The sequence below is a fragment of the Octopus bimaculoides genome, chromosome 9 (genome assembly GCF_046866305.1).
Source record: "Octopus bimaculoides isolate indiv1 chromosome 9, ASM4686630v1, whole genome shotgun sequence".
NCBI classification, from domain to species: Eukaryota; Metazoa; Mollusca; class Cephalopoda; order Octopoda; family Octopodidae; genus Octopus; species Octopus bimaculoides.
The window spans coordinates 18899098-18909097 of record NC_142936.1 but is presented as its reverse complement, the minus strand read 5'-3'; the positions used below and the strand labels follow the sequence as shown (position 1 = coordinate 18909097).

At 35.3% G+C, this 10000-nt stretch overlaps 1 protein-coding gene across 2 annotated transcripts in view; it reads left to right on the top strand.

Annotated features, from left to right (window-relative positions):
* The window catches only part of LOC106868090 (uroporphyrinogen decarboxylase), a 19674-nt gene extending 10206 nt beyond the window's left edge, over positions 1 to 9468 (top strand). For both annotated transcript variants that reach the window (XM_014913204.3, XM_014913205.3), the window contains exons 3-10: positions 345 to 424; positions 1982 to 2080; positions 2429 to 2590; positions 4291 to 4452; positions 5410 to 5547; positions 5856 to 5956; positions 7214 to 7280; positions 9193 to 9468. In XM_014913204.3, the coding sequence (XP_014768690.1) occupies positions 345 to 424; positions 1982 to 2080; positions 2429 to 2590; positions 4291 to 4452; positions 5410 to 5547; positions 5856 to 5956; positions 7214 to 7280; positions 9193 to 9357 (974 nt within the window). In that variant the 3' untranslated portion in view covers positions 9358 to 9468. The remainder of the gene's footprint in view (positions 1 to 344; positions 425 to 1981; positions 2081 to 2428; positions 2591 to 4290; positions 4453 to 5409; positions 5548 to 5855; positions 5957 to 7213; positions 7281 to 9192) is intronic.
* Positions 9469 to 10000: the final 532 nt, after the last annotated feature.

Sequence of the window (10000 nt, the reverse complement as noted above, 5' to 3'; positions counted from 1 at the left end):
CTTTAATTCTTCTGGGAGTGATAAAATAAAGTATCAGTTAAGTACTGGAGTTGATGTAACCAACTGACCTCCTACTCTCACATAGTTTCCTGATTTAGGCATTGTGTTTCAATCAGAATCTATTGTTATTGTTATTATTCATACCTCTGTCAGCAAATGTTAAGTAAATGGTAACACTGTGGGTACCAAGTGATATCATTCCCTAAACATCACACTAGGGTCAATAAAATAAGCAATGTTACCATACTTATAACTAGCTCCATCAACAATATTACATTCTTTTACTGAAAGCCTGGTGCTTTATCACAATTATCCTTATTTTGATTTTGAATTATTTTCTACAGAATTTAAAGAAGTGAGGGCAAAACATTCATTTTTTGAAGTATGCCAGACTCCTTCTCTGGCATGTGAAGTTACACTCCAGGTGAGCCATCATTACACTTAACGTTTATTTAAAGATTCCTTTATCCTGTATTGTTTAAGCATTGTCATAACTATTGCCTTCTTATTTTGACTTTTACAATAACATATCTTTGAAGGGCTACACTCTATCTGTTATAAGCCAAGAACTTTTTTAAAATCAATATCGCCTTCACCAATACCATCTTGACTATTATTATGGTAGAAATAATATTGGATTTACTTAAATAGTTCACTATGCTGTCTGCCATGAGTTAGCTTGTTCTTCAAACACACACGCATGCATGCACAAGGTGGGCCAGAAGTCATTCACAAAATATTTTCAATATGTTCTTAAATTGTCAAAGACATGCTTCAATTTTTCTCAAACTGAATAAAATAATGATGAATGCTATGTACTTGTACATGATGAACAAAATAAATAATAATGATAATGTAATGTAAATAAAATGTCAAATATTTTCATACATGACTTTTAACCTACTCTCTATATATACAGGGAGTCAGAAAGTAATGCAGTTATTTTCATTACATTCCTACTCACCTTCATGTGTGTGTGTGTGTGTATTATACGATGTTATACTAGTATGGTGGAGGCGCAATGGCTCAGTGGTTAGGGCAATGGACTCGCGGTCATAGGATCGCAGTTTCGATTCCCAGACCGGATGTTGTAAGTGTTTATTGAGCGAAAACACCTAAAAGCTCCACAAGGCTCCGGCAGGGGATGGTGGCGAACCCTGCTGTACTCTTTCTCTCACTCTTACTTCCTGTTTCTGTTGTGCCTGTAATTCAAAGGGTCAGCCTTGTCACACTGTGTCACGCTGAATATCCCCGAGAACTACGTTAAGGGGACACGTGTCTGTGGAGTGCTCAGCCACTTGCACGTTAATTTCACGAGCAGGCTGTTCCGTTGATCGGATCAACTGGAAACCTCGACGGAGTGCCAACAACAACATATACTAGTATGAGAAGTGAGAGGTGGTGGTGTTGATGGTGAGCTTGGTTGTTAGGGGTGATAGCAGTGGTAGTGAAAATTAAACTTCTTTCCTACTACAACATATATAACGTTGCGTAGTTATTTCTCAAATGGACACAAAACTTCAAATGTAGAAGTTGGGGGTGATAAATGGAATGTAGCAATATTCATGCCTTTCTTTTTAGTGACTCATGATCATAGTGACTCATGATCGTAGTGACTCATGATCGTAGTGACTCATGATCATAGTGACTCATGATCTTTTTAGTGACTCATGATCGATGGTTTCGATTTCTGAATCAGGTGAAGCTTTGTGTTTTTGAGCAAAAGTGAGGCAGCAGCCTGCTTTGATCTCCTAATCTTTTGGTATTTTAGTCCTAGGCTGAAGTCAGACTAAGAACTTTATTTCTAAACCAAGAGTGGTCAGATTTTTATCCTCTATGTCCCTATTTATTAACACCATGTACTTAACCAGAAACACTAGATAATGATTAGCGATCAAATTGATTGAATCACGGAGTAGATGAAGTTTAAAATCTTATAATCATACATGTTTTGTATATATTTTCTTTGTTTCTTCTCCAGCCTATAAAACGTTTTGCTCTGGATGCCGCCATTATTTTCTCTGACATCCTTGTTATTCCTCAAGCTCTTGGAATGACTGTGGAAATGGTGCCAGAGAAGGTCAGTTTTTTTTTTTATCTTGGATTTTTGAGTTTTTTGTTGTGGGATGGGGTCTTTACTTTGTGTTATTTGTCACTAAATTTTATTGTAACATTATGTGTCTATATGTGACTATGTGCTATGTTGTATGTGTGTATGGTGATGGTAGTGGTGTGTGTGTATAATGTGGTGGTGGGCATGCCATGTATGTGTGCTGGTATGGTGCATGTCTATGTGTGTTGTGGTATGTTGTATATGTGTGCATGGTATGTGGTATGTATATGCATGCAATGTGTTGTAAGTATGTGTGATTTGGGTTCTTACGTTGTGTGTGTTCTATTTCTGTTTTTACCATTTTTGTTTTTTCAGGGACCAACATTTCCAGAACCTTTAAGAAAACCTGAAGATCTTGAGAAGTTGAATAAAAATGTAAATGTGAATGATGCACTTAGTTATGTATTTGAAGCCATTACACTAACTCGGCATAAGCTTGAAGGAAAAGTTCCTCTCATTGGATTTTCTGGAGCTCCAGTAAGTACTCAGATTTTAGAGAACATCTTTGAGAAGAAAAGCTCAAAAGCTTTCATAAGAATTTTCTTTTGCTATTTTTCTTTTATTTTTCATCCTTTGAAGACAATGTATTCATCATCATCATCATCATCGTTTAACGTCCGCTTTCCATGCTAGCATGGGTTGGACGATTTGACTGAGGACTGGCGAACCAGATGGCTGCATTAGGCTCCAATCTGATCTGGCAGAGTTTCTACAGCTGGATACCCTTCCTAACACCAACCACTCCAAGAGTGTAGTGGGTGCTTTTACGTGCCACCGGCACGAGGGCCAGTCACACGGTACTGGCAATGGCCACGCTCAAAAAGATGTTTTTTACGTGCCACCTGCACAGGAGCCAGTCCAGCAGCACTGGCAACAACCTCACTCGAATGAGTTTCTAACATGCCACCAGCACAAGTGCTAGAAGGCAACTCTGGTAACGATTACGCTCTAATGGTGCTATTTACGGGCCACTAGCATGAAAGCCAGATAGCTGCTCTGGCAATGAACACGCTGAACAGTGCTGTTAGTGCTCCACTGGCGCGGTGACCAGTCATCGAGTATGGTTCAATTACGATTTCACTTGCCCAAACAGGTCTTTGGAAGCAGAGTTTAGTGTCCAATGAAGGAGAGGTTGGCATGGGTGCCAGTCGTCAGATTCGGTTCGATTTCGATTTCAGATTTCAAATTTCAAATTCCAAAATGTATTATTGGCATTAATTCAATGTCTATAGTACATCCACACTTAGAGTTTGCATTTCCAGTATGGAACGCCCATCTTGTCCAGAATATTGATCTGCTGGAAACCGTCCAGGGATGTGCTGTAAAATTGTTAAAAGAAGGCCCAAAAAAAGTGTACATTTTCTCCTGATGACCCTGTGAAGCCTATTGGCATCCAGTATTCAGAGTTTTCAACTAACTGCACTTGCAATAGCAAGCTGTTTCCAAGTCTGTATATCTATATATATATATATATATATATATATATATATATATTTATATACACACACACATTCACTCTATTTCCTATCTTATCTAAATTAACTATTGTTTAACCATCCTCTCACACTGTCTGCGATGAAGGGATGTAATAAATATCCTGGAAACAGCTGTAAGACCTATTTATAAATATTCTATAATGTACACAGCCTTGGTTTTTTATCTCATTATGAAAAGTAAATCCTTATATATATATATATATATATATATATATATATATATATATATATATAAGTGTATGGCTTAGTAGTTAGGATGTTGTATTCCTGATTGTGAGATCATGGTTTTCATTCTCAGACTGAGTAGTGTGTTGTGTTCTTGAGTAAAACGCTTCACTTCATGTTGCTGTTGCTCGGCGATCACTCAGCATTTGATGTGCGACACACCATGTACTTATATAGGCAATGTTCAGTTGATGGAGAAAGTGAGCTAATGTATACAGCATAAACATTTGATCACTATAAACAGATCATTTGTGCAGGTTGGTCAAGCATGAAATTGCTTGACCAAGCATGAATTATATCTCTTTTGTAAATTTTGTCTTTGCTTATTGTTATATCTCTTCATTTATTTTGTGTCTTTTGGTATTGTCTCTTCTTACAGTCATTTCCCTTGATAATCATTGTGTCTACTTGCTGTAACATCTCTCTATGAAATATTATGTCTACTTTCTCTTACAGTGGACACTTATGTTTTATATGATTGAAGGAGGTAGTTCTTCCACTGCATCCAAATCAAAGAAATGGTTGTACACACTTCCAGAAGCCAGTGTGGAGCTTCTAGAAATTTTGGAACATGTAATTGTCAATTATTTTGTTGCTCAAGTTAAAGCAGGTGCACAGGTTAGAATCCTTTTCTTTATATCGCCTTTTATCTCTTTTTTTTCTCTTTGTAACCTGAGTTGTAGCCTTCTCTCATTGCACTCTGCATGCATGTGTGTGCATGTGTGTGTGTGTGTGTGTGTGTGTGTGTGTGTGTGTGTATATATATATATGTGTGAGTAAAAATAAATACAAAAAAAGGAGTTTTGTATGATTGTGTATAGAGGAATATATTATTTTATTTAAAAGAGTTCCAACTCTGTCTGTTTTTTATGTTTTATTTATATTCTTGTAAAATTAATGTGGGATATGGAATATGGCATATATAATATATAATATAAAAATGGATGGTACAATGAAATGAAGTATTGAATATCTTATTGAATATATGGAATATGTCTTATTGAATATATGAAATATTGAGTGTTCACTATAAAGGATTAAATATATATATATAAGGTGTATGCAAAGAAAGGAAAAGTACTTCTAGCATTGTGTTTCTGTGTATGTGCACACACATGCACTTGTGAAGAAAAAAAAGGGAAGAAAGAAAAATTGGTTTCAAATTTTGGTACAAGGCCAGCAATTTCAGGGAAGGAGTAAGTTGATTACACCAACCCCAGTGCTCAACTGGTACTTTATTTTCTCATCCCTGAAAGGACGAAAGGTAAAATCGACCTTGGTAGAATTTGAACTCAGAATGTAAAGACATGAAATACTGCTAAGCATTTTGCCCAGAGTGCTAACAATTATGTCTTACTTAAGACAACAAATTACAAAAGGAAACTTTACATTGTCGTTACTTTGTGTTTTACTACTTTTCATTATACTTATGGTTAGAGCGTCCTTGTTGGACTGACTGACGAACAACATACTTTGAGATACACTTGTTACTTATATTTTTGTGATGCATCTTTGCTTTATAATTAAAAGAAATATCTAAAATGTCAAACCTAATTTGTTATTTTTAATTTTTAGCTGCTGCAGCTTTTTGAATCTCATGCTGGGATCCTTGGACCTGACCTGTTCTTTAAGTATGCCTTGCCATGTATCCGAAGAATCGCTGAGAATGTAAGAGCTAAATTAAAAGAACAAAAGCTTCAGAATGTTCCTATGGTCAGTATTCATCATCATCATCGTTGTCATCCATCATTATCATCATTTTCATTTTTACTTTTGCTTTCCATGCTGGTATGGGTTGGACAAGTCATCTCCTGTTGGGAGCTGCTGCTTCTATAAACTGGCTTAGTTTCTACAAGCTGGATACTCTTCCTATTGCCTGCCACTTTATATAGCTACCTTAAGAATTTTTATAGTGAACTGAAGACTGAAAGAAATCTTTGGTTATTCTCCAACACTATTCACACTCTCTTCTCTTTATTTTTCAATCTCATTAACAGAAATTTCATTTTTTACCATTTCAGATAATTTTTGCTAAAGATGCCCATTTTGCTCTTCAACAACTGAGTCAGAGTGGTTATGAAGTTGTCTCCCTTGATTGGACTATAGATCCTTTGACAGGAAGGTGAGAGAACTTTTATTTTTTGTTTTATCTCTCTGGAGGGTCGTTTATGCCAATAATAAACATATATACTGGTTTAATATTATTTCTTTATTATTCGTCAATTGGTTAACTATTTAACCCACTTATTAATCGATTATTTGACTAATCATTCAGTGATAATCTATCAATCAGTTATGTTTGTCAAAGCCCTTTTGTCATTAAACACGACCTCTTCAATGACATGCCTTCTCTACTCCTGGTCAGCTTCATAATTGATTGATTGATTAACTGAATGATTAATCAAATAATGTATCAGTTAGCTGGTTAAATAGTTAAACAATTGACGAATAATAATGATGTGAAAGTGAACCAGTGTGTGTCTTTTTATTGGCATAATGACCCTACTGAGAATACATCAAAATCTGTTTCAACACAAAGAATTTTACAAGCCAAATACAAAACCAAAACCTTATTCTTTATTACCTTATAAAACAAATGGTGGAATGCTAGAATCAGTAGAACTCTTGAAATAATGCTTTGCCCTTTTAAGTTCAGAGTTCAAATTCTGCTTTTCAACCTTGGGAATCAATTAAACCAACTGTGTCCCTCCCACAAACATTTGCAGCTTTGTGCTATTGTGAGAAATTGGTATTATCTTTTTAAAGCCTTAAAGGCATGAATTGATCTGGCAAAGTTTTGGTCTACCAATTTAATTTTCTGAAGTTTAACCCTTTGTCATTCAGATTACCAAATCAAATATAATTCTTATTTATTCACATTGTTTTGAGTTAATCATGCACTATCTTGTAGCTTTGAGCTTTTGATAATATAACTATTTACTTTTAGAATGACATTGTAGGGTAGGTGTGAGAGGTCAGATCTGGTCAATTTGAACATGTGTATCTTTTCACAAGGTCTTTGTCTCAAATTTAGTAATTACTAGCATCTTCCCTATGTTTCTAAGACCTAATATGGCTGAAGGTGGTTATTTGTGTGTAATTTCAATGTTTATTACAATGTTTTATTGTAATATTGCAGTTTGGGCATGTTATATTCTCTCTTTCTCTGTCTGTCTGTCTGTCTCTCTCTCTCTCTCACACACACACACACACAGACATGCGCACACATGCTCACACACACACCATTATCCAGTCTGCTTCTGAATATTTGTAGGTTGTGGTTACAGTAGAAGGGAATAAGGTAGATTTGGTCTGAATGAGAGACCAGACGTTGCTGTTCACCTGTACTTATTACTTTAATATCTCTTTTTTTTTGCAGAGAACAGACAGAGTCCCGTGTATCTTTACAAGGTAATCTTGATCCTTGTGCCCTCTATGCTTCAAAGGTAAGTTTTGGCACTTTACATTTCATTGTTGTTTGTTTCTTATTTCCTGGTGAGGAACCATTTCAGTAGAATACATTGGAGGTGAAATACCGTCGTGGCCAAAAGTTTAAAACATAGGTCTGAAAATTAAAATTTTTATATTAAATGCCCAAAGTTATATTTAATTTGCGATATATTATTATTTGGCCAAAAGTTTGGAACATAGGTCTGAAAATTAGAATTGAACCATTTGATCAGTTATCTCCATGATGTATATATTTGAATTGAATTGTACTTGACCATAACAATTTTAATCTTTAAAAAAAGTGTTCTAAACTTTTGGCTTTGACTGAATGAGTTTTGGAAACAGGTAAAACCACAAACACTGAAATGGTCATCTGTTCATCTTTAGTCATCTTACATCTAAAGACTGTATGTTTATCAAAAGGTTATCTGGTCATCTTTCATCAAAAGTCAGGTGATCTGTTAAAAGAATTCCTGAGCCACGGAACATTATTTGTTTCTTTTTTTATGAATTTTCTTTGTTTTTTTTTTCTCTCTAAATTGCATTATTATTGGCAAGATTCTGGTTACCTCAGATAGTCAGTGTCTCTAACTTGCACTATATTCTGCCAGTGAAAGTTTTTTAGAAATTAAAGAGAGGCCTAATATGGGTAATTTACAGTAATTATCTCCAAGAAAGTAGCAGAAGTGTATACAAGAACCCAGTCTTTAGTGACATAGCCATACCAATAATGATATTTTCTTTTTACATTGCTACAAGGCCACAGAAGGATATAGAGTAAGGTGTAGTTGATTGAATTAGTTCCCAGTGGAGACTCCCATGGGGAGACTCAAAGCTGGTCAAGTTGAGACGATGGCCTATTGACTGACTATTGGTCAGCAGTTTGTAGTTTGGTATTCAAATTATTGTGCATGGCCTTGTGGTTAGTGTGTTACACTTAGTCAGACTGTGAGTTCAATTCTTGGATCAGGTCTTGAGCAAAACACTTTATCCCACATTGCTCTGTAATCACTTCAACATCCGATGTGTGACAAACTATACATTTCTTCAAAATTTTGATTCGATGGAGGAAGTGATCTAATATGCTGCACAAACATTTGATCACTATAAACAAATCGTCTGTGCAGGTTGTTCGGCGAGAAATCGCAGAACTGTCTTTGTCAGATTCAAGAGACCACCACTATTACTGGTAGAATGGTTAGCATACTGGACAAAATGCTTAGTGATATTTTGCCTGTTGCTATGTTCTGATTTCAGTGACTTTGTCTTTCATCCTTTCGGGGTTGATAAATTAAGTACCAGTGAAAAACTGGTGTCGATGTAATCAACTAGTCTCCTCCCCCAAAATTTCAGAACTTGTGCTTTTAGTAGAAAGGTCTATTATTTATTACCATTATTCTAGCATTGGTGCTCTTTTAATGACTCATTCCACCTTAGTTAGAGGATAACGGTCACCTCTACCTCCTTTTCAAGAATACCTTGCTCAAATACTTGCTCTAGCATGAACAGAGAAATTGTGTAGTTTATGACTGTTTTGATAGTTTATAGTGTCCACTTCTTTCCATGGATGTAGCTTGGAATAAGCTGTATTGTAGTAGAGACATGTCCAGGGTGATAGACCAATCTAATGCCACTACCTGATTAGAGTCGTCTCTGTTATGGGAATTTTAAGCTAGGTCTCAGTGTCTAAAGATAAAGCAATAAGATGGGTCAAAGGTACTGTCCTGTCAAAGGTACTGTACTCTGACTAAGCTATACAAAAAGAACGACGACTTTAATGTACTCCCACAACCTTTTGTATTATGGGTCACATCTGGACCAAACATTGTTATTATTGACCTCACTTATTTCAGTGTAAAAATACAAATGAAATTAATTGAGATTAAATCTTTTATTTTTCATTTTTAGGATGAAATTGAAATTTATGTAAAAACTATGTTGAAGAAATTTGGTACACATCGTTACATTGCTAATTTGGGTCATGGAATGTACCCAGATTTCCAACCTGATCATTTAGGTGCTTTTGTGGATGCTGTTCACAAACATTCCAAACTTATGAACAAACCCGAGTGACATGCTATAGTCATGATTCTAATGTCTTTCCATGACATCTGTCTTCGTCGTCTTCTCTCACAAAAAATGAATACAGAACGAAATTAAAAATAAACATTTATAACAAAAGAATTCAAACCGTTCTTTCTTTTTTTTTTATTTAATTTTGTTGTTACTTAATCTTCCTTTGATTGTTTTGAAAGTTCCATATTGAATACATTATCTTTCTCTCTCACACACACACGTGTGTGTGTGTATATAAATTTTATTAGTGATAAATTCAAATTACGACAAACGTAAATAAACAAACAAAGTTTGCTTTTAGAAGCGTTGAGATGTCTTTTAGAAAGTTAAAGAAGTGATTTTAAATTCTCAATTGCAGAATAATGCTAATAATATAGCTTGAACAGGATAAACTATCCCTATTTTGCAGAGAAAAGTGTAGGTGGCTAGCTGTGAACTCGAACTCACATCCCCGTGATTACATGTCACGATGCTTTGACCGATTAAGCTAAACTACCCACTGCAAATTAAGATATATAAATCTCGCTTTATGAGTGGGTACAGACTATTGTCTATGATAATCCTGTTCATTTGTTTCTCTGTTTTATGTTCATTTTTTAAAAACTGGCATAGGTTGGACAGTCACTTATTTGGGGCAGTA